The sequence below is a fragment of the Macrobrachium rosenbergii genome, chromosome 3, assembly GCF_040412425.1.
Source record: "Macrobrachium rosenbergii isolate ZJJX-2024 chromosome 3, ASM4041242v1, whole genome shotgun sequence".
Classification (NCBI taxonomy): domain Eukaryota; kingdom Metazoa; phylum Arthropoda; class Malacostraca; order Decapoda; family Palaemonidae; genus Macrobrachium; species Macrobrachium rosenbergii.
This window is the reverse complement of record NC_089743.1, coordinates 694,526-720,309: the sequence shown is the minus strand read 5'-3', so window position 1 is coordinate 720,309 and position 25,784 is coordinate 694,526. Positions and strand designations below refer to the sequence as shown.

Here is a 25,784-nt window from a genome sequence, read left to right as displayed (position 1 = left end):
ACCTAATGAATTTTAAAACCACTAAATTTTAAAAAGTTACTTAATTTATTCTGAATTTTAATATACCTTTTTAGTGAGTATATATAGAAACATGAGTGTAAATGTATTTATTGTATGATGTGGTGTACCAGTATGAGAGCATATGCCTTTGTACAACTTTTAATTTCATTTTCATTCATTCATCACCATTTCAAGTGACCTATTTGGTCCCAGTGATAGGCTTCTAGCCTAGACCTGTCATTTCATCTAAATCCTTTGGGCCAGTCCTATGAGAGCTGATAGCTCAGTGGTCAGGTTAAACTTTTTTAATAATAATAATAATAATACAGTTATATGCTCATCTCGTGCCACCCCTCATAATACAGTTACAGTATATGCTCACCTTGTGCCACCCCTCATTCTGCTCCCTAGGCCAAAAGGCAAAGTGCAGTGAATACCAACTAGTGGAGTGGGGCTCCCACCTGCATTCGGTAGTTAACTACGTACTCCACCTCCTTGTTTACAGTTAAATGGCCGATCTCATCTGCACTGAAGGTAATTCCTATTGTTAAGACCTCAGGTTGGTATAATCATGAAAAATACAAATTACTTTAAGACAGCCATATTACTTTGAAAATTTTTCACTTTTGGTCGTTAGCAAAGGACCCTCCTTTCCAATTCTTCTGTATGAGGAGGTAAGGAAAGATCTACGTTGGTGGTTAGACGACGGGAACCTCTTGATAGGAGTGCCATTAGGCATTCCCCCTCCTCCCCCTCGACCTTGGCATGGTGAGGGGGCTCTTGAACCCCAGGAATTTGTTCCCAGGTTTGAGTCCAAGAGTTTCGTATCATTACACTTTACTTTGGACTAATTTTGTGGAATTTTCCACTTTTACTTAAATTTATTGGTCCTGTCAAACAGGAAAAGATATCATAGCTGGGATTGGGTTTATATCTGAAGCTAAATAGTGAGAACTGTGGTAGGATCATCAACTACCTGTTAGTGTTGGACCTGAGAGATATCAGATTGATATCTCAAGGGCAGAACTATTCTGCGGGGCTGGGCCATGGATTCCAGGGGGGTTGGCAGTCTATCTGGTTTGCCCATAATACGATTAGGGTGGGGATGATTGTATTTTTGTAATACTCTCGGTCCTAGCAAGCAGGTTTGGCTTACACTTGGGCCACTCTAATCAAATTGTGCTATCCCCTATGGGGTAGGGTAGGGAGCAGACATTTGGGAGTCGGCTCTCACTTGTGCCATTAGTGGAAGAATAAACCCTATGAAAGGCTACTGATATCCTTGTAAGGTTTTCAGGTTTATTGTTTTTTTTTTCTTTCTATTCGATCTTATGAATAGTAAGAATAAAGAATTGAGTACCCCTGGGCCCTCTGATGATACTGTTTTGGCACAGATGATGACCTCTGCACCCACCTTGGAGATTGAAAAATCTCCAATTGTTGATGACCCATGCAAGGAAAAGGATATCCCTGTAAAAAAAAAAGGATCTGGCATTGTTACAATGGAACCATTCTCCTTTGAGCCAGATGTTTCTGTACCTGTGTCCGTATCAAAAAAAAGGAACAAAAAATAGTTAAAACTTTTCAACTATAGGCCCTTTGTAGCCTAAAAGAATAAACAAAAGAAAATATAGGCCTGAATCAACCTTGGTTCACTTTGATTCCCTTTTTGGAGAATCAAACTGGTCAAGGTTTTTGAATTTTCAAGCCGACCAAGACATATCCTTATTAAAATTGGAAAATTACTTATTGAACTGATGCCCATCACAAGAGATGAGCATAAGACAAAAAAAAAAAAAAAAGGAATGGCTGGTTGAAACAATAACAGAATCCACTCGGAAAATTATCAAAATATTAAAAACACAGAAAACATATAAGAGTTACAAGGCATGATACCATGAACAGTGTACAAGGCACAATGATATTATCAAATCTAGAAGAAGAAATACAAAACAAATCAATGTTTCTAGATTAATTACAGAAAAGATACAGCAGTGTTGAAGATTGCGAACTATATGAGGTCCCAAGCAGGAAAGACAAAAATAAATCTATCAAAATAGCAAAAATAAAGTTCAGTGGCCAAACCTTGCCCTTCAATTAAATTACTGGGATTAAACAGGGAATTAAGACCTTATGTTCCCAAACTCATGCAATGCAAGAACTGTTGCAAATATGGCCATACAGAGCCATTAACTGCAGAAAGTTAGAACTAAAAGTGAGAGGACTGAATTACCCAGCTAAGAAATTTAGGGATGCAGATACTTCAAAATCAAACAATACCCAAACTGAAGTGATGGCAATAAAAATAAAGAAATATCACAAAAAAATACATGATCAAAAGAACTCTTCTATGGATATTTCATGCAACAGTGACATTATCACAGTTGACAATAGATTTACCTCCTTGCCAGAAATTAATAAGAATACTGACATAGAGAATGATGAAGAAGAATTAAAATCACAAGAATGTGACAAAACAGATAACAACTCGGAAGAGGAAACTAGATAGACCCCACCTAATCCCACCAAACAAAGCTGTAAAAAGATAAATAACTCACCAATCTCACCAAAAGCTAAAGTTCAGAAACAACACCTAATCAAACATTCCACTGTCTCCCATAGTAACAATAATACCTCTAGGAGCAGAATCACAAAATTCCAATGAAATGGAAAACCAAAACATAGATAACTACGATGAAAGCAAAGAAATTCACCCATCACCAATTATAGGCACCACAAGAAAAACCAAGAAGGAACAACAAACTAATGAACATGAAGATACATGTGGTTGTAGTAAATGCTGTGTAGCAATATGCCACAAAAATAAAACTATAACTAAAGAAAGCCTAACCAACACACAAGAAATTTCATGAGGTATAGGAATAAGGAAAAAACAAACATCAAATCTCATGAAGAAGGTTGCATGTATGTTGAACATTTAGAATATTACAAAGAAAAACATATCAGTGTTGTAGATATTCTAAAAAAAATCAAAATGGAAAAATTAAATCAAGATAGTAAAAATGTAAGTCAACGAAAGTCAAATTAAAACAACAAAAAATGAATCAAGACCTACAGAATTAAAAATGAACTTATAACAAATTAAAAAAATCAGCCTAAATAATTTAGAGTAATTTGACCACTCATATTACACCATTCAATCATTATATAATTCAATGGAACTTGAATGGATTATTAACAAGAATGCACTTAAGAGAAGTCCAACGACTTACAAGTGAATACGAACCAGTGATATGTATACACGTTGGAAAATTTGTTCCAAATATAGGTAAATATCTACAAGCCACAACATCAAAGGAAAATGAAAATAATTTAGGAACAGCACCCAGCAGGTATTGTAAAGGTGTTGGACTCTTCTCACCTGTTCTCTTAACTTCCTTGGAGTCTTCCGAGGACCAGATATGGGACAATTTTTGGGTTTGAGATTGGAAACGTTCCCGCTTCCATCCATTCCCAACCACAGTAGTATATGTTATACTCTGGATTCGGTCTGTTGACTGAACAAGTTGTATACTAGAGTGGTAGAGAGATCACAGGACGCTTATCGAGGTTTTCCCCGGGGATTGTCCGCGAATTCAGCAGTTTACGATCTCAAGAAAGAGACTTAGCTCCCTTGTGGACTGTTCATCAGCCATCAGAGCTTTTTGGGAACCCACATAGGAAACCGAAGTCGATGGACTCTTCATGGTCGCAACTTGCCGAAGGGGTTTTTAGCCCGGCGAATTTTCTCTTGTATGATCAGGACAATTCACTTGGGTTTCTCCTATCATGCAGGACACTTCCTCAGCCTTTGAATTGCCAGAAGAATTCCTCAGTACCTCGAAAAGTCCTTTGCCATTCAAACAGATTAACCTGATGTTTGAGTCTGTCACTGACCGTGTACCTGCAGAGGGAACTTCCTTTCCACAGTGCAGTGACAATGGAATTGACTGTCATGGCAGCATTCCATACAGTCCCCTGGATGGATCTTGGTCCTATTACATGGCCAAGATTGCTTCTTCCTTTTTAGGTTCTCATAGTTCAGGAAAGGAAGTCACATTCAGGAGACCAATGTTGTCTGGAGGTAGAACCATTTTCTACCCAGCTCACCAGACAGCTAACCTGTGTGCAGATCTGGTGCCAAGAAAAGACACTGTCTTGACTCAGGTTACCAAGTTCGTTTATGAGTTGGTACTGGTTCTTGGGAACAAACCGATACTGAGTTCCGCTTCCCTCTGGTGCCTTTGGGCCAGACTGTTTCTTCCTCTCCAGCTCTGAGGAAGCCCCAGGATTCTAAGGGCCTGCGAAGATACACCCAGTCTTCTTCTACCCTACCAAGAAGGTGCTTAGTAGCTCTCCTTTTAGCCCCGTCTGCCCTGGGAAGAGGGCAAGGGTATGAGGAATGGGGAAGGACTCCAGGGCCAGCATTCTTTTCTGCCTTCTGCTATTAAAGAGGGGGCCACCTGACAAACCATGAAGGAATATGGCACAGTATGGTTTGGAAACCTTTGAGTTCCTGCCACCCCTTTCTAATGTGCGGTCCACTTCCAGACTTTAGTTCCCAGCTCATCTTCAACCTCGCCCTTGGGCAGAGGTGAAGACATTGCTGAAGACAGTACGGTTAGTACTCTTTAGGATTCATATTTTCGAATATATCATCTTTGTCTGGGGACAAGAGACAACCTCTCTAATTTGCTGGGACTTGGCAGTCTCGTTCAAGTTTGAGAAGCCCGATCTCACACTAAAGCAGTGGACTTAGTGCCTGGATATGCTGGTGTTACAGCTTCAGTCTCATGTCAACAAGTTCAGAGACGAGCGCAGTTAGTTATTCCTGTCTCAACAGGAACAACCAACTTGACAGTGGCGAGTCGTTCTCGTTCATCTGTCATCCTAGGGGAAGCCGGACACTCATGAGTGGCTTCACCTATGTTCCCTTAGTAGAGAATGCGTGAATTCCAGTCTCCGATAAGGGACACCTTATTCCTTTCCATTCCTCCCTGGGAGGAAGTGAGTCGGGAATTAGCCTTGTGGCTAGATCACAGGAACCATGGAGTGTCTCTTTACACTCCCTTCCTGTCATGTGCTTTTTCTCAGGTGCATCGATTGAGGGACAAGGTGCGCTCCTGGGAGAGTTGCTGCCTCCAGGTGAGTGGAGCCAGAATGACAAACCCCTCCACATCAGTATCCTGAAACTTAAGACAGCTTCTGGAACTTGAGACAGCTTCCTTAGCTCTTCAAGTTTCAGGATCTGTGATGATCCACTCTGTGGTGCTGATGAGTGTCAGTACCTTCATCACCATGAGAATAACATCTGCCGACAAACAAAGGTGGGGGGGCTGGTTTCCCTTCAACTCTTCATGTTAGCAGTACTAGTGTAAGAGTGGGCGGTTGCACAATCGCTAGAGCTGTTAACGAGGTACATTCCGGTTCTCAGAATGTAATGACAATTAGCTCGGTCACCAGAGTTAGATTGTAGGGACTTGGCCCCTACACACGGACATTACGGGAGATTTTCCAATCTTTGGAACCTCCCGATGATGGACCAAAACAACAGACGCTGTCAGTGTTCTGTTCCATCGTTCCTCTTCTATGGTGTTTGGTAGAAAACATCTCCCAACTCCCACAGAAAAATCTTGAGTCCTCAAAACAGGCAAAGGGATCTCTCAATTACTCTCCCCTGTCTACAGAAACGGAGACCATTTTATGGTGCTCTTCAGACCCCTGTGACAAGGGAGTAACAGATATGTGGGTCTCTATGGACACCCATGCCAAGGGAGCGACAGATGCATGGGTCTCCATGGAAACCTGTGCCAAGGGAGCAGCAGATGCATGGGTCTCCACGGACACCCCTGCCACCAATACCGGTCCCGGAAGTCACCTTCCCAGGCCAGCGAAGAACCTCCACTGCTGCACGGGGCTACATGGAGAGAGTGAAGGCCCAGCACACAGGTGCGGCCTCACCCCCTGCAAGTTCTCGCTTGGGAATAGTGCTAGGGTCCCAGAAGGGTGATGCAAACCCACAGGTAAGCTCACCTGGAGAGGTCGTCTTCCACTATATCTTCTTTGTCCATAGAGGCATCGGTTTCAAGGAAGAATTGCAGCACTCGAGGAGGTGAAGTTTTGTCACACTCAAGTTTGCCCTGGAATTCGTAGCAAAGAATCAGAATCCGTCATCATCTGACACCAGATTTGAGTCACAGTCAGTCCCATCTCTAAAGAACTGGTTGATAGTGATCGTAACAAGATACATTATGTCCAGTTAGAGTGCCACAGTACTATCATCAGAGGACTCGACATCTTAGGCCCAAGTGTCAACGACTCTTCATTAGTACTGGCTTGACTAAGAACTGGCTTAACTAAGAAGTGTTTGAGGACACGATTTCTTTCTGGTTCGTGATTCTATCAACAAGCCAACTCCGTGTCTGACACAGTCAGGAGTACGTTCCAAGTACCTCACGAGGACAGGGGCATTAGTCCGTCCCTCGCACGCTGGAAGAATCTGTTAGTTCCAGAGTTATTAGGACAGAGGGAGGTCTAGGCTGTCCACTGTCATGTCTTTTGACCTACAGGATGTTACTCACAGGCCCTTGGACACTTTTTCCTGGGGTCTTGAGGTGGCTGCTCAGGTTGTGTAGCTTGCCCAGCTCTCATAGCAGACACTTTGCATCCTGCCTAAGGTGTTCAATGGCAAAGAGTAAATATGAGTGGGGGGACTGGCCCCCCTCCCTTTTCTCTTTTAATCTGCTCTCTCTTGTAGAGAGGGAGGCAAGTAGCCATTTGCACATGCTGGTCAAGCAGGTCATGCCGGTGAGCCTACATAACTGAGTACCCTATCTATAATCTTAGATAGATTAATAGATGTAAGTCCTTCCTCTCTCTAGTAGTAAGAGAGAGGGGCTGACGATAAAGCAAACTTGTTATTATCTCTAGTTGTATTGTATCTGGCACTCTGGGTTCTTCCAAGCCTTTTTTGAATTAATGTTGCTTACAAACTCATTTTTTCAAAAAGGTCCAGAAGATAGGCTTGAACATACAGTTGACCCACACTTCTGTTCAACATGTCAGAGGCACCGTCTCCTTCCTTTGCTTTACTCGACCAGGAAGGAGGCCCAGGTGTGGCAAACTACCAGTCAGTTCAGAAGCTTACCCAGATTCCTCCCACCTAAGAAAGTAAGTCCTCCTCCGATGGTTTGTATGTTGTGTAGGAACAGTTGACAGATTTTTATAGTAATGTGTATTTTTCCTAAATAACAAACCTGAGGTCTTTACATTTACTGCCCACCTCATGCCATCCCACATTCTGTTACATGGGCCAAAGGCAAAGTGAGTCGATACTGACTTGGTGGGTGGGACACCCACCTCTAGTAGGTAGTTAACTACATACTTAACCACCTTGTTTAAAGTTAAACAGCCAGTTCTCCAGCTGCGCTGAAGCAGATTCCTCATGTAAAGACACCAGGTTTGTATAATTAGAAAAAATACAAATTACCACTTATACTCCTGTAATGACTCCATGTAATGTTCGATCCCCAGTGTTTACTGCATCTATTAGGATTGTAGCAAATACCCCATGTAATGTTCGAGTTTTGATTCTGGCAGTAAGCTTAGGCTGCATCTCTATATTTTGGAATCAAAACATGGTGGTGGCCTAGGCTATGTTAGCAGTTGCTACCATAGCTTAGTCTAAGATTCTGACATCTAAATACTGAGTTGAACTAAGAAGCTAAAAGCTTAGAATATGCTTATAAAATTTATAAAGAATCAGCATATGCTCATTTCAAATCATTAAAAAATTAACTATACTGTAATAAACAAAAGGAAAAGAAACTTTTGACCTTCTTTGTTTACAACCACTGTAACGCAAACAGTATAATCATCATACATTTCTATTCTTTAATCTCTCTTCAACCACTAAAACTAGCGAACAGTATAATAGTCGTTCATTTCTATTCTTTAATCTCTCTTCAACCACTAAAACTAGCAAACAGTATAATAATCGTTCATTTCTATTCTTTAATCTCTCTTCAACCACTAAAACTAGCGAACAGTATAATAATCATTCATTTCTATTCTTTAATCTCTCTACCCAATTCCACTATTCTTTTAACTCTATTACCCTGTTACTGTTTCTTATATCAAAATTTTTCAAACATTCTTACTCAATATCCTTCAGTATGTACGATTCTTTGTGAATCATAAGTGGAGAGAAATCCACTGATGAAATACAAAAAGCAGCTAATACGTGTTTACATTCGGGAAATGTAGGCTACACCTATTATAGCCTAGAACAGCCATAAGTATAGAAACAACATAACAATAATAAAAGATTCTCAGATAAGTAAAACAACATTTGTATTGTCTTTATTCTACAAAAAAAAAAAAAAAAAAAAAGTTTGTCAACTCCTGTGGAAGGTAATGCTATTTTGTTGACTTCCGTTGTCAGGAAATCCAAAGCCTAGGCTTATCCTAGTCCCAAAATCTTTCACTCTTCCAAAACTATACCTCATGTAATGTTCAACCCCAGAATTTTAGACCAGAAAATTGGTCTTTAAATGTCGAACATTACACGAGTATATACAGTAATTTAAAGATCGTCATTTTTGAGACAAAGGAAGATATGTCTAGTGTGACACCAACTTACGGCAGATTCTACTTTACGGCACTTTTTCGGTGCTGTTAATGGTGTTTTATAGTGCTGTAACTTGACGTTGCATCAAGTTATGCCGTTATAAGCGCTGGCGCTAACAGCAAGAATACGCTTATGGCGCTGTAACTTTATGCAACATCAAGTTATGGTGCCTAAAGTGCTGATAACATAATAAGAAATTCAGTAGGAAGAGTTGGAATATGCTCTCTTGAACAGTAATAATTCTGCTCCTGGAGGTGATAATATTTGCTTTGAAATTAGTTGCTACCTAGCACCTTTGGCAGAAACATACTTATTAAAATTTTTGTGATCATTTATGGCCCCAAAACTTGTTTTCCAGATGATTGGCAAAATGCAATAATAATTCCTGTACACAAATGTGGAAAGGATTCTAGAAATGTGAATAATTATAGACCAATTTCTTTAACAAGTTGTTGGAGAAAGTGATAAATGCATGACTTCTGTGGCACATTCGTGAGAATAAAATTTGAGTCCAACCCAATTTGGTTTACAAGGTAATATTAGATTCTGTCTAATTTGGAAGAAAACATACGCAGAGGAGTGGAAGGAAAAACTAATTACAGTAGCTGTCTTTTTTGACATTCAAAAGGCATACAATATGACATGGAGGTATGCAGTACTAAAAACATTATTACATAATAATATACTTGGCCATCTTCGTAAATTTATTAAAAACTATGACTGATCACACTTTTCAGGTGAGAACAGATAATGTTTTATCAAAAACATTTCCTTGAAAATGGAGTTCCACAAGGAATCATCCTTAGTGGAACTCTGTTTACATTAGTAATTAATGATATCAGTAACATGCATGCTACCAGTTGGAATGAAAAGTAACCTTTATTTGCCATATATTATACAACATCTTGCATAAAGCACGCAGAACAGATTATTAATAAAAGCATAATAAAAATAGTTGAATAGGCCTCATCTGTAGGATTTGGAAAATTGTAGGATTTAGATTTTCCACACGAAAAACTCAAGCTATCATGCTGTATAAAAATAAAAAATCTAAAAGAAGGTGAAGAAATAGAATTAAAAATCAGAAACCATAACTTACCAATTAGCCGAACTGCAAAATTTGAGGATTGATATGTGATGCACACCTGAATTAGAAAGCCCATATAACTTACATAAAATCAAAATGCAACAGCATCAGAAGCAGCACTGAAAGTATTAGATCCAATTCACAATGAAAGCATAAGCATGCACAGGACCGTTTAGATCCTCACCAGTCTCCTCTGTACAAGTTGAATATGGCGAACTGCCAATATTTCTCCATAGCGAATTCTTAATGATGAAAAGTGCATTAAGAATCAAGACAAGTGGTTCACCAACAAAAAATCTCTGATCTAGTGATATATTTATAAACAGTCATTTGCCACCTTTCCCAATTACAGCTAATAGATTGTTTGAGTGACTGAATATAAATATACAAGTAACTTCAACAGTAAAATTACCACCACATTGGACTATGAATGAAGTAAAGACTTGCACACACTCAAAATATTTATCAAAAAGTTGCTCATATACCCCAGAACACCATAGACAAAAAACTGTAGATCATATCAGACAAAAAAAGTTCTCCTTACGCACTATACACAGATGGGTCTGAATCACAACATGGAGTAGGGTGTGCAGCTATATCTCAGGGCAAGATATTCAATTCTTGTTACCTAGTAATGCCTCAGTCATCACAGTAGAGCTGTGTGCAATCACATTAGCCATCAAAATTATAAAACAAGTATCTTTCAGTAAATTTGATTTTTTGTGACTCGAGAAGTGCTATACAAGCTGTTCAAGAGTACTACCCAAAAATTGATATTGTACAGCAGGTTAAGTTTAAACTCCACAAACTGTATACTAATGGAAAAAATATTGAATTACATTGGATTCCAGCCCAAGTATGATTAAAAGAAACAAAAGAGGCTGATAAAGCAGCTAAAGAAGCAGTCCACATGACAAGAGCAAATGTAAACATCCCTATTATTGACTATTGTATATAAGATATTTAATTTAAAAACAATTATTGTCAATACAGGCAGTCCCTGGTTATCGGTGGGGTTCTGTTCCCAACAGCACGACGATAACCGAAAATTGCTGACAATCGAAAATCGGCGATAATAGCACCAATCCTTGGTTTTTGGCACCAGTATCTGGTTATTGGCACCATGACCAGGGATCAGCGGCACTGATAACTGAGGATCAGCACCGATAACCGGGAATCAATGTCGAAAATCCGGCTATCGTTGTCGCTAGACAAACGCTGTAAAACCAGATCACCAATAACCGAGGTCACCAATAACCAGGGACTGCCTGTAAATGGAAAAATATATGGAATATAGTGTGTACAAAGTGATATGGTTGTTGGCCTGGAAAACAAAATTGTTCAGTATGCCGATGATGCAGTACTTGTGACAAGGGGTAGTAAAGTCTCCACTTATGAGAAGTGAAGCTGCCCTCAGCCTCAATCAGGACATGGACTGGATCAAGGTTTGGTGTAGTTGGTGTGGTATGAGGCTGAACTCTGGTAAAACGAAAACACTTTTGATTAGAAGATCTCGTAAAGATTTCCCACCCTGTCCTCCCCTTCAGGTGGATGGGACTTGCCTGACTGTGTCCGAAGCTTTGACTATTCTAGGTGTAGCTTTTGAGAACCATCTAATGAAAGGTTCAACAGATGCCACTCAAAAGTCAGGTATTGTTCACAGGTATTTGTAAGTGATAAAATCAATGCAATCTGTTTTAGGTCATTTGTACTTCCTTTACTGGACTATTGTTCTCCAGTGTGGATATCTGCTTCTGCCAGAGATATTTACCTTTTAGATACAGTGGTTCATGGTGGTAGGTTTCTGTTTCCGAACAGCAGCAGTTATGACTTGGGCTGTCGATGGGTGGTCTCTTGCTTGTCACTTTTTCACAAGTTGTATTTCAACAGAGATCTTTCACATTCACAATTGATCCCTGATCCCCATTATCTGCCGAGAGCAACCAGATTCACTGAACAGCAGCACCAATATGCAGTAAATGTGCCTCACTGTCAAACTTCTCAGTTCCAGAGGTCCTTAATCCTCCCACTGTTGGACTGGAACAGCCTCCTAGAGGATGACGTGCAGTTGGAACTTTGGAAGTTCAAGTGAAAATTCAGTGCGTTCCAGGCAGTCCCCGGTTATTGGCGATCTGGTTTTACAGGGCTTGTCTACCAGATTTTCGACACCGATCTCCAGTTATCGGCACCAATCCCCAGTTATCGGCACTGATCCCCACTTATTAGCGCCAATAACCAGGGATCGGCGCTGTTATCACTGAATTTTGGTTATTATCACACTGTCGGGGACGGAACCCCCTGCCAGTAACCGGGGACTGCTTGTACTACCCTAATACTATTCTGTATTTTAATAAATTTTTATCTATGTATCTAATTATTTATTTTTTCTTTTGGACCTACACAATATACAAACCATCGTTCTTTACATAGCAATATACTTCAGTCCAGATGCAGACCAGCTGTTTAACTTTAAACAAGGTGGTTAAGTATGTATTGGCTACCAACTATGGGTGGGAGTCCTGCCCACCCATTTGGCATGCTTTCACTGTGCTTTTGGCTGTGTAGGGAGTGGGACGTGTCGCTCTTCCTTCTGTGCCTGCCATTTGACTGATTTGTTTGTTTATGTTTTCATGATATATATTAGTGTTTTGCTCTTTTTGCTTATATCTGGGGAATAATGTTCTTTTGTGATATAATACAAATCCAACCCCTTCTTTACATGTATTGCATATTCAAAATTCTGATATAATTGTTCTTTCTGACATAACAAAACCCTACAACTTTACATAACCGTGAGAGTGGTAAAACTGGTTTTTACGTTGCCAAGGCAACAAACTTAAACTAGTTTCTCACCTCTGCTCACGACACTACAACATTACTTCATCTTTTTCAGAGAGTTTTATTCCTTCGCAGTGCAAAGGAATGTTTGTATTCTGAAAATTATTACTTGACATTTGTAATGTTTTATGTTTTTCAGATGTTGTAGAGCTCAAGGGACTTGGGAATTTGGCTAGCAAGCTCTGTATGTTGCTGATTGCCCATTCTGATCCATCTACGGGCAGGCAAGTAGCTGTTGCTCTGGTTCGTACGGAACACATGGCTCGACTCAGAGAGAGTTAGTCCAGAGTATGTGTGCTCAGTCCCACTTTCCCATTCCCACATGGGAATGGTGTAAGAGTCCCTGGACAGCAATAGACTTGTGGTAGAAGGTGAAGAAGGGAATCGAATTATTATCGTCGTCTTCTCCTTGATCTGCTTGTGCTATCTCTTGGTGCTCTCCCACATCTTGGGACTTGTGAACCATGCCGCAGGTCTCTCCCCGAGACCTGGCAACACAGGAGCACCAGGTGCACAGGTCTCCTCATATACACGTTGAAAAGGTAACCCGTGTCACCGATACTAGTTCCAGGAAGTCAGTTTCCCAGACTAGTACATACCTCCGCTTATGTTTCTTTGGACATTCAGGTAGAGGGAACAACCAAAGATGGTCCTGTAAATGGCTTGGAAGCTCAGAGTGCTCAGACCTCCAAGGAGAACTGTGTCACTCGTGGTACTCGGGTATCATAGAAACCCTGAATTACCTTTACCAGTACATTACCAGTATGGTAGAGTTACCTGTACGGACACTCGGGTAGAGGTAGTAACCGAAGATTGTACTATACGTGTTTCAGAAGTTCTTGAGTTCTTGTACCTCCGAGGAGAACTGTGTCACTCTGGGTACTCGGGGGTTTTTATAGTACCCCGAGTTGCCTTTACCAGTATCGGGTAGTTACCTCCACGAATTAGTAATAGCTTACCTCTGCTCAAGTTTCCCCGGACACTTGGGTAGAGAAAGCAACCGATTATCAATATACTCGTTACTCAGGAGCTCCAGGTACGCAGTTCTCAGACAAGACCTGTGTCACGACAGGTACTTGGGTTTCTTCGAAATCTTGAGTTACCTTTTATCAGTACAGTAGAACATATTTAAGACTGGCATTCTGTGGTCTAGGAACACCCAAGGTTCGGCTTGATTTTGAATCAGCCGCCATTAGTTTGTTGAGCAGCCACGAGGGCAGCAACACATTTTGTTTACAACTTCCCGACAGCAAAAATTATGCCATATCTCCTTTTTTTATGAAAATAATTGTTAGTAATGAAAAAGTGTTAAGTCCAATATTTTTTCAATATTAACTGTTTTAAATGAATAAATATATTTTTTTAAAGATTCCACTTGAGAAGGCTCCACCAAGTCAAGACTTTTAATCAAAACAATGAGAAATTTGGCTAAGCACAATTTCCTACTCTAAGAGTGCTTGAAAGACTTATAGATGGTACAGTTTTGATAATTTCTGTTATATAGCTGTATATTTACCCATTTGATCCCCCTCGACTTGGGACCACCTTGACGTGGTGAGGGGGCTCTTGAACCCCAGGAATCGGTTCCTGGGTTTGAGTCCAAAAGTCTCACATATGATTACAGTATATATTTCTTTGGATTAATTTTTGTGGAATGTTCTACTTTTGCTAAAATTTATTGGACCTGATAAATAGGAAAAGATATGATAGCTGGGATTGGGTTTATATTCTAAGCTAAATAGTGGGAACTGTGGTAGGACCATCAACTACCCGATAATGTTTGGACCTGAGAGATATCACATTGATAGTCCAAGGGTGGAACTATTCTTTAGGGCTGGACCACGGATTCCAGGGGGTCTGGTTCTGAGGATAGGACTATCCGGTTTGCCCATGATGTGATTAGGGTGGGGATGATTGTATTGGAATACTCTCTGTCCTGGCAAGTGGGCTTGCCTTACACTTGGGCCTCTCTAATTATAGGCAGTCCCGACAGCGTGATGATAACCGAAAATCAGTTATAATAGCGCTGATAACCGACTGTCTTCGTCATTAGACAAGCGCCGTAAAACTGGGCCACCGATAACAAGGCTGCCGATAACCAGGGACTGCCTGTATGTAGTGCCATCCCCTGTAGGGTAGGGTAGGGGGCTGACATTTGGAAGTCGATTCTCACTTGTGCCATTGGTGAAAGAATAAACTCTATGAAAGGCCGATGGTACTATTTAAGGTTTTCAGGTTTAATTTTTTTCCTCCTATCTTTATGACAGGTAAAAGTAAAGATTTGAGTACCCTTGGGCCCTTTGATGGTACCGTCTCGGCAAAGTACTAGAGAAAATGGTAAATTCTTGACTAACATGGCACATTCGAGAAAATTAAATTTTGACTCAATTCTCTATCTAACTTAGAAGACCACATACGAAAAGTATTTGAACAAAAACAAATTACTATAGCCTTCTTTTTGACATTGAAAAGGCACGATACTGCACGGAGATATGCAATACTAAAAACGTTACATAAAAACAGCATCCATGGATGTTTACCCAGGTTTGTCCAAAACTTTTTGACAAATCACACTTTTCAAGAAAGAATTGATGTATTGTCAAGTACATTTTCACTTGAAAATGGTGTTCCACAAGGAAGCATCCTTACTGGCACACTGTTTACTTTAGCAATAAATGACATCAGTAATAATCTACCTATTGGAATTAAAAGTAACCTGTATATGGATGATTGTGCCATATGTTATTCATCTCTAATAAAACATGCAGAATGAATCATCAATAAAAGCATAATAAAGATAGATGAATGGGCCTCATCTGTAGGCATTAAATTTTCCATAGATAAAACTCAAGCAGTCATGTTTTAGAAAAATAAAAAGTGGAAAAGAGGTGAAGAAATATATTTTAAAAATCAGAAACCATAGTATACCTATTGGCCAAACAGCAAAATTTTTAGGATTAGTATTTGATACTCACTTGAACTGGAAAGCCCACATAACATAACATGAAATTAAAATGTAAAAACCATCTAATTAGAAAAGGGAAATCAAAATGTAAAAAAAAGCATTAAATCTAATTAGAAAACTATAGAACACTACTAGGGGAGCCAACAGACATACCCTTACTGTACAGTCTGCCATTCTGTCTATGTATAAGGTAAATGGACATGATTACAGGTAATCTGTCTGCCTGAGCACCAGTCTTTTCATTGGATATAAAGGGATGCATGTTCCCCTCCTCTCTTGGTGAGGGGAGAAGAGAATGGATAATAAAGCAAGCGCATTGATTATATTTACCTATTTTATCGTCTCTGACACCAATAAGGGGTCTTACAGCCTGATTGAGTAGTGGTGTACAGGCCCTTTACGTACTGATTTAGAAGTCTAGCATATGCTACATCTCACAATTGCAGTATATTAGAGGTGTGGAATCTGTTCCTCTGCTCCTAACGGACTACAAAGATAACACTCCAAGTTGGACAAACCTACCAGGCGATTCAGAAAATACCTAGATACCTCCCACCAATGGGCTTAGTCTCTTATGTAAAGAACAGAGCTTTGTATTTGTGTAGGAACAGTTAGTAAATTTAAAAAGTAATGTATTTCCTAACACACAAACTTAAAGTTCTTCACATTAACATCCCACCTCAGTAAGTTTGGATGGCCATTGCAGCTCACATTTGCAAGCTACAGCCCTATGTAAAGAACTTTGTGTGTGTATATTAAGAAAAATACAAATTTTAAAATTTGCTGTATTTATCCTGAAATGACCTGATATGGACCAAAGTTGAGGGAAATGGTACTCTGGTAAAAGATTTTGCTCTAACACTGGTTTGATTACGCTTAGTACTATGCATGTTTGGAATTATTTGCATTCATGATTTTTGACAAGTCTTATTTTCTCATATCAGAGCCGCCGCCTGAACCTGCAGCAGGAGGGACACTTGATGAAAATATGGTGAACAGTGATGGTGATGGTGATGTCCCAGCTGATTCTTGGGAAGAGGCAGCTGATGCAGCCACACCTTCCCCTTCTCAGGAGACCCCTCCCAGTCCGCCAACCCCTGCTACCCCGGATGATGATGAGGATGAGGATGCTGATAGTGAGGGCACCAGAAAAATTAAAAAGAAGCCCATTGAGGAGGATGAAAGTTCAAAAAAGGAACCTGTGAATGTTATTTTTATTGGTCATGTTGGTATGTTTGTTAATCTAGTTGATTAAATCATTTCTTTGAAAGTGTAGACCAGTCTAGTTTTCTGAAAATGTCTTCTGAATTCTTATTTTAAAATGGCAACTTGTATGTATGTATGTATGTATATGTTCCTAAACAAATACAAACCCCGCATACTGTATATAGGATTTAGCTTAGGAGCAAAAGTTGGAATTGGCTGATTAAACTTCCTAACAAGGTAGTTAACTATTGACAAGGGGGGGGAAGCCTTGTCCGCCTGTCAGTCTGCACCCCACATTGCTTCTTTTATATAGCAGCTTCCTTACAAGTTGTTACTATATTGTATTACCATACACAAGATAAAAATGTGTAGGCTGTGTGAACTATAGACCTAGGCTAGCCCAGATGTTACACTCATAGTATCTATATGCAAAAGTCAAATAGGCTATTACAACTGTATTTAAGGTAAAGGTAATAGTAATGAAACCTATTTTACTAGAAGAAGAGATTACTCCATCACCAATAATTAGTGCGGCAAGAGTAGACAAAAAAAAAAAAAAAAGACTCATGAAAACACATGCATGTTGATGTAATGAATGTTTCATTGAACTGTACAACAAAAACAAAAGCATAATAAAAGACAGTTTAACAAACACTATACAAAATTTTATAAAATACAGAAATAAAGAAACTATTAGTTTAGACACTCGAGAAAAGGGCTGTATGTGCATTGGACACATCATGTCTTGTAAAGAAAAACAAATCTTGTAAATAAATTTTTCCAAAAAATGCAATTTGCTGATCTACAAAAAAAATATAACACTTGAACACACCAACATAATATTTTCAATAATTATATTAGACAATGGAACATAATGTTCTACAGACCAGATTACATTTGGGAGAAATACAATGGTTACCAGGGTAATATGAACCAATAATATGTTTACATGTCGACAAAACATTATCAACAATAAGTAAATCTCGAGAAGAAGAAGGAAATTTAGGTACTGCTATATATGTACACTCAGCAAGAAAAGTGAAGATACATTTTCATTAGATGTCGTTCATCGAATTTTAATTTTCTTACAGAAAACACAATCTCGGTAAATTTACTCTAAAATATGAAAATACAATGCAAATTATATCATATATGTTAAATCTGCAAAACACAAACATTCAGATACTTAAAAACACCATGCATGTCTGAAGTAATCAGAATTTCTCAGATGACTTCGTTCATAGAGATCTAAAAGATGGTGTGTGGATATCTCGGTGTAGTACAGTTCATTGGAATGGCAATATTTACTCGTTTTCCGTTATGAACAGGCTTATTATCGCAGCATCATATGAGGTAATGATAATTTCTTTAATTTTTGCACATGCATGTTTGTATTTCACGGTGTTAAAAGTCAGCTGGAATTAATGGAAGTAAATGTTGTGACAGGTAGGGTAGGTTGACCAAATCTATTTAAATCCGCAAGAGCGTTCTCTATGATGTAAGGGGCAGTGCTGGAGCTTCGGCGGGAAAACACAAGTAACTGGATGTTTCTTGACGTTACCATAGTTTCTCTCTCTCTCTCTCTCTCTCTCTCTCTCTCTCTCCATTGCTAAGACATGCTGTACAAAATATAGTATAGCTCAATCTCTAAAAGAAAAAAAATAATGAAATGAGTAGCTCTACTTCTACTTCTAGGTCTAGGCTTACGCAACAGTAACTCCCTCTCTCTCTCCATTGCTAAAACATACTTTCAAATATAGTATCGCAGCCTAGGCTATAAGCAACTCTCTCTCTCTCTCTCTCTCTCTCTCTCTCTCTCTCTCTCTCTCTCTCTCTCTCTCTCTCTCTCTCTCTCTCTCTCTCTCAACATTGCATTCGTTCCTTTATTGTTCTCACACGTTTTTCGTTGGACATTGCTCAAATTGAACTCTTGATTTCATTATGGAAGATCGCGTTTCTGATTATACAAGCATTCCATTCATTGTGGTGTCATAAATTCATTTGTGTAAGGTTACTTGGTAGGTTATGTCGAAAAATGTTTATTTTGCTCAGAACTGTCGCTGCAAATTACAACTTGAACGAATACTGCAAAGCTTATTACTGCATTTAAGTATCACTGATTTTAGAACCGTAGAATATGATTGAAAGTTATAGGAGGTCAAGCAAAAACCCAACACAATAAGATTGAAGCTCCTCCCCTTTCTAAAGTTGCCAGATGTCGCATTATTGAGCAATATATGTCCGAAGATTTTAAAAAACTGTATCCTCACTTTCCTTGCCGATTGTACATAAAGTATGTTATGACAGAGTACCTTTGAACTTTACTGACTTACAAATATCAAGTATTAAAATATGAATAAAATGATAATTACATAATTTATACAACCAACCTAATAAAAATTACAACATTGATAAACTTAAAGATTTAGTATTTAATAGTAGGTGATTTTAATGCTCACAACCCAATATGGGACTGTAATTGTACAAACTCAAATAGAACAAGGAATAAAATAGAAGAATTCATGCATTCAAATGACATGCGCTGTATAAATGGTGACAAAACTAGCACACTTTTCAAAAACCCGTGGAACATTTTCCTCGGTAGACTTACTCTATGTACAACAAGTATAGTTGACAGATTAGATTGGAATAAATTGATGACTTGCACACCAGGGATCATTTCCCAGTATTCCTTATTACAAAACAGTCCTGCAAAACATGTCCTTCACTATAACATTTATAAAGCAGATTGGGAGCGATATGAAATGCACACTAGAAATATCCCACTATTTGAAAGTTAAAAGACCATAATGAAACTAATAAATTCCTCATTGATTTCATTAAAAATGCTGCTGATAAAGCAATACCAAACTCAAAATCCTATCCAACAAAACACAAAGTTCCATGCTGTTCTGATAAGGTAACAGAGTTAATAAATATAAAACACTCGGGAGACAAATAATTTGAATAGAAAGTTCAATAAATAAAACTATTGATATTAGAAGGAACGATGCAGAAAATACTACATTAGTACTAGAAATTGATACAGTAAAACCTCTATACAATAAAATATCTGCAAAATTTAAAAAGGAAGTAATTCAAAGTAGAATCATTTCAAGGAGGAAATATGAATCTTTTCTCTCTAATAATACTCCTATAAAAGAAATATGGGAAAACTTCAGGAAAATAAATTATACCCATGTTAAACCTTAAACACCGACTGGACGTATTGTAAGTCGACTAAAATTGTCTGTTGGGTGACGAGTGGACGTACCGTATGTCAACTACAAAAAATTTCAACCTTCGGTCAACTTTGACTCGACCGAAATGGTCGAAAAATGCAATTCTAAGCTAAAACTCTTGCATTCTAGTAATATTCAATCATTTACCTTCATTTTGCAACAAATTGGAAGTCTCTAGCACAATATTTCGATTTATGGTGAATTTAAAAAAAAAAAAACTTTTCTTACGTCCGCGCGGTAACTCGGCCAAAAATTTCGGAAATTCTTTCGTCATTTTGTCGTAATTTTTGCACTGTTTTATATAAGCCGTTACATAAAGTTTTATATATGAAAATGTGTGCAATTTCATGTAAAATACAACAAAAAACAACCCATGGTTGTAGCTTTTATCAGTTTTGAAATATTTTCATATAAATCACGACAAGTGCCAAAATTTCAACCTTCAGTCAACTTTGACTCGACCGAAATGGTCGAAAAACACAATTGTAAGCTAAAACTCTTACATTCTAGTAATATTCAATCATTTACCTTCATTTTGCAACAAATTGGAAGTCTCTAGCACAATATTTCGATTTATGGTGAATTTTTGAAAAAAACTTTTTCCTTATCTCCGCGCGCGGTAACTCTGCCGAACATCTCTGAAATTCTTTGGTCACTTTGTCGTAATGTTTGCGCCGTTTTATATTAGTCGTTACATAAAGTTTTATATGTGAAAATGTGCTCAGTTTCATGTAGAATACAACAAAAAATAACCCATGGTTGTAGCTTTTATCAGTTTTGAAATATTTTCATATAAGTCATGATAAGTGCCAAAATTTCCACCTTCGGTCAACTTTAACTCGACCAAATGGTCGAAAAACACAATTGTAAGCTAAAACTCTTACATTCTAGTAATGTTCAATAATTTTCCTTCATTTTGCAACAAATTGGAAGTCTCTAGCACAATATTTCGATTTATGGTGAATTTTTGAAAAAAAAATTTTTTTTTTCCTTACATCCGCATGCGGTAACTCGGCCGAACATCTCAGAAATTCTTTGGTCACTTTGTCGTAATGTTTGCACCGTTTTATATTAGTCGTTACATAAAGTTTTATATATGAAAATGTGTGCAATTTCATGTAGAATAAAACAAAAAATAACTCATGGTTGTAGCTTTTATAAGTTTTGAAATATTTTCTTATAAATCACGATGTGCCAAAATTTCAACCTTAGGTCAACTTTGACTTGACCGAAATGGTAGAAAAACGCAATTGTAAGCAAAAACTCTTGCATTCGAGTAATATTCAATTATTTACCTTCATTTTGCAACATATTGGAAGTCTCTAGCACAATATTTCGATTTATGGTGAATTTTTGAAAAAAACTTTTTCCCTACGTCCGCACGGTAACTCGGCCGAACATCACAGAAATTCTTTCGTCACTTTGTCGTAATGTTTGCACCATTTTATATTAGTCATTACATAAAGTTTATATATGAAAATGTGCGCAATTTCATGTAGAATACAACAAAAAATAACTCATGGTTGTAGCTTTTATCAATTTTGAAATATTTTCATATAAATCACGATAAATAGAAAAAATTCTACCTTCGGTCAACTTTAACTCGACCGAAATGGTCGAAAACTGCAGTTGTAAGCTAAAACACTTACAGTCTAGTAATATTCAATCAATTATCTTCATTTTGCAATAAATTAGAAGTCTCTAGCACAATATTTCGATTTATGGTGAATTTTTGAAAACATATTTTTACGTCCGCGCGTTATGAACTCATGCATCATTTTGTGATAATATTTTCTCTGTGTTGCTTTGATCGTATTACAATTTGTTATATACCAAGATCATTGCAATTTAGTGTACAATGCAAAGAAAAAAAAATAACTCATTAGCTTCAACTGTTTTGCTCACAGCGCGATTTGTATACAATTATATTTGACATTTTTTTTTCGTGCTGTCATATATTTCAATATTTATTTATATGATAATGATATTTTTTACATTTCTGATGGTTGCATACTAGACTTCAGGCAATGACAAAAAAAGGAGCCAAAAATGAACTCTTAATCTTAAAAACTAAGTGTGCTGTGATTTTTGAAAAAACTTTTTCCACTTCGGCGCTCACTCCCAAACGCTGCCGGCATACGGCAGACACTTTTGTAAATAGAGGCTCGGCGTTTAAGGGTTAAAACACCTACACATACCATATTAAAAGATGGGAAAAGAACACTTGATCCACAAGAAATAAGTAATAGGAGAAAATTTAGCAACTGAAAGTAGTGATAAAAATTTAGATGAACACTTCCGCACAAAGAAAAATGCAGAATTAATAACAATAAATTTTGAAACAATAAAAGATATATATTATAATAGAGAATTTGTCAGACTTGGAATATTCTCTCTCGAGCAGCAATAAATCTGCTCCTAGAGGTGACAATATTTGTTGTGAGATCATCTGCCACTTAGCATCTTTGGCAAAGTCATACTTATTAAGAGTTTTATAATCATTTATGGTCTCGAAATATATTTCCAGATGAATGGCGTAAAGGTATAATAATTCCTATGCCTAAAGCTGGAAAGTATCCCAATTTCTTTAACAAGCTGCTTATGCATATTGTTAGAGAAAATGGTAAATGCTCGACTAACATGGCATATTCGAGAAAATAAAATTTTGACTCCCACTCAATTTGGGTCACAATGTAACAGATCTACATTAGATTCTCCAACTTGGAAGATCAATATATGTAGAGGTTTTGAGAGAAAGCAAATTACTGTAGCTGTCTTTTGTGACATTGGAGGTATGCTATATTAAAAACTACAAAACAACAACATCCATGGACATGTACCTAGGTTTATACAAAACTTTTTGACAAATGGCAGTTGTCAGGTGAGAATTGATGTTTTTCTGTTAGAACATTTCCACATGAAAGTGGTGTTCCTTAGTGGCACACAGTTTACCTGAGCAATAAATGATATCAGCAATAATCTACTTATTGGCATTAAAAGTAACTTGTTTATGAATGATTTTGCCATATATTATTCATCATCTTGAATAAAACATGCAGAACGAGTCATTAATGAAAGCATAGTAAAAACAAATGAATGGGCCTCATCTGTAGACTTTAAATTTTCCCTGGATAAAACTGAAGCAGTCATGTTTTGTAAAAATAAAAAGTGGAAAAAAGGTGAAGAAATAGATTTTTAAATCAGAAACCACAGTACAGTAAGTAAGTAAGTATACCTTAATTTAACCAGACCACTGAGCTGATTAACAGCTCTCCTAGGGCTGGCCTGAAGGATTAGACTTATTTTACGTGGCTAAGAACCAGTTGGTTACCTAGCAACGCGACCTACAGCTTAGTGTGGAATCCGAACCACATTATAGCGAGAAATGAATTTCTATCATCACCAGAAATAAATTCCTCTAATTCTTCATTGGCCGGCCGGAGAATCGAACGCGGGCCCAGCACAGTGCTACCCGAGAACGATATCGACCCGTCCAATGAGGAACACCACAGTACAGGTAGTGCTCGAGTTACAATAATTCGACTTACAATAATTCGCTTTTATGATGGGGTTAGCAATTAATATCGATACGACAATATTTTGAAAATATGTATTTTTAAATTTTGCGGCCGACTGGCGCAGGCAACAACGTACAATCAGGCAGCGTACGGTGTACGATATGTTGGCCCGAGAGGCCGGAATAGGTACGTTAATTCAATGAGCTAACCTCACTTGCTCTCGTTGTGTTGGAAGTTAAAACAGGTCAGTGTTCGTTTGCAATTTTTGTGCATTTGTAAATACAGGTAGTGCAAGAGTGACGGTTATTCGTCTTACGATAATTTGAGTTTACGATGGAGTTAAAAATTAATACTGGTACGACAGTATTTAGGAAATATTTTTAAATTTCGAGCGGGCACAGGCAGCAGCGTAGGCTACAGTTGCCGTACAATCAGGCAGCAAGAGAGACCAACTTACAATAGACCAACTTCTTTTTCGCCATCTCTTTATTCCATCTTCTAGTTAAAAAAGTAAGAGAATGATGAAAGTATTGTTAGTAACCTTATACTCTTGAAAAAATGCGTACAGCCATAAACAACTGAACGAGAAACTGTTGTTTTGCTAATAACCGTATCGGATAACAACTGTTTTGCTTGTATTTCAACCATCGTACGATTAACCCTTAAATGCCTACTGGACGTATCATACGTCGACTAAAATTGTCTGTTGGGTGCCAAGTGGACGTACCGTACGTCGACTACAAAAAATTTCAACCTTCGGTCAACTTTGACTCGACCGAAATGGTCGAAAACACAATGGTAAGATAAAACTCTTACATTCTAGTAATATTCAATCATGTACCTTCATTTTGCAACAAATTGGAAGTCTCTAGCACAATATTTCGATTTATGGTGAATTTTTGAAAAAACTTTTTCCTTACGCCATGCAAGTAACTCTGCCAAAAATTTCAGAAATTCTTTCGTCATTTTGTCGTAATTTTGCACTGTTTTATATTAGCCGTTACATAAAGTTTTATATATGAAAATGTGCGCAATTTCATGTAAAATAGAGCAAAATACAACTCATGGTTGTAGCTTTTATCAGTTTGGAAATATTTTCATATAAACCACGATAACTGGCAAAATTTCAACCTTTGGTCAACTTTGACTCGACCGAAATGGTAAAAAAACGCAATTGTAAGCTAAAACTCTTATGCTTTAGTAATATTCAATCATTTACCTTCATTTTGCAACAAATTGGAAGTCTCTAGCACAATATTTAGATTTATGGTGAATTTTTGAAAAAAAACTTTTTCCTTACGTCCGCGCCAGAAATTCTTTTGTCACGTTGTCGTAATGTTTGCACCGTTTTATATTAGTCGTTACATAAAGTTTTATATATGGAAATGTGTGCAATTTCATGTAGAATACAACAGAAAATAACTCATGGTTGTAGCTTTTATCAGTTTTGAAATATTTTCATATAATCACGATAACTGCCAAAATTTCAACCTTCGGTCAACTTTTAACTCGACCGAAATGGTCATAAAATGCAATTATAAGCTAAAACTCTTACATTCTAGTAATATTCAATCATGTACCTTCATTTTGCAACAAACTGAAAGTCTCTAGCACAATATTTCGATTTATGGTGAATTTCTGAAAAAAAAACTTTTTCCTTACGCTCTGCGCTGCTGTAACTCGGCCGAACATCTCAGAAATTCTTTCACACGTTGTCGTAATGTTTGCATCGATTTACATTAGTCATTACATAAAGTTTTATATATGAAAATGTGCGCAATTTCATGTAGAATACAACAGAAAATAGCTCATGGTTGTAGCTTTTATCACTTTTGAAATATTTTCACATAAATCACAATAACTGCCAAAATTTCAACCTTCGGTCAACTTTAACTCGACCGAAATGGTCGAAAAACGCAATTGTAAGCTAAAACTCTTACAGTCTAGTAATATTCAATCATTTACCTTAATTTTGCAATAGATTGGAAGTCTCTAGCACAATATTTCGATTTATGGTGAATTTTTGAAAAAAACATTTTCCTTACATCCGCGCGGTAACTCTGCCGAACATCTCAGAAATTCTTTCATCACGTTGTCGTAATGTTTGCATCGTTTTATATTAGTCGTTACATAACCTTTTATATATGAAAATGTGCGCAATTTCATGTACAATACAACAGAAAATAACTCATTGTTGTAGCTTTTATTAGTTTTGAAATATTTTCATATAAATCACGATAAATAGAAAAAATTCAACTTTTGGGGTCAACTTTAACTCGACCGAAATGGTCGAAAACTG

General features: G+C 37.6%; 1 protein-coding gene across 1 annotated transcript in view; it reads left to right on the top strand.

The window, feature by feature from the left end:
• eRF3 (eukaryotic translation release factor 3) overlaps positions 1-25,784 on the top strand; it is a 252,916-nt gene that overhangs the window by 50,569 nt on the left and 176,563 nt on the right. The window contains exon 2 of the mRNA XM_067126266.1: positions 16,464-16,748. Within this exon, the coding sequence (XP_066982367.1) occupies positions 16,464-16,748 (285 nt within the window). The remainder of the gene's footprint in view (positions 1-16,463; positions 16,749-25,784) is intronic.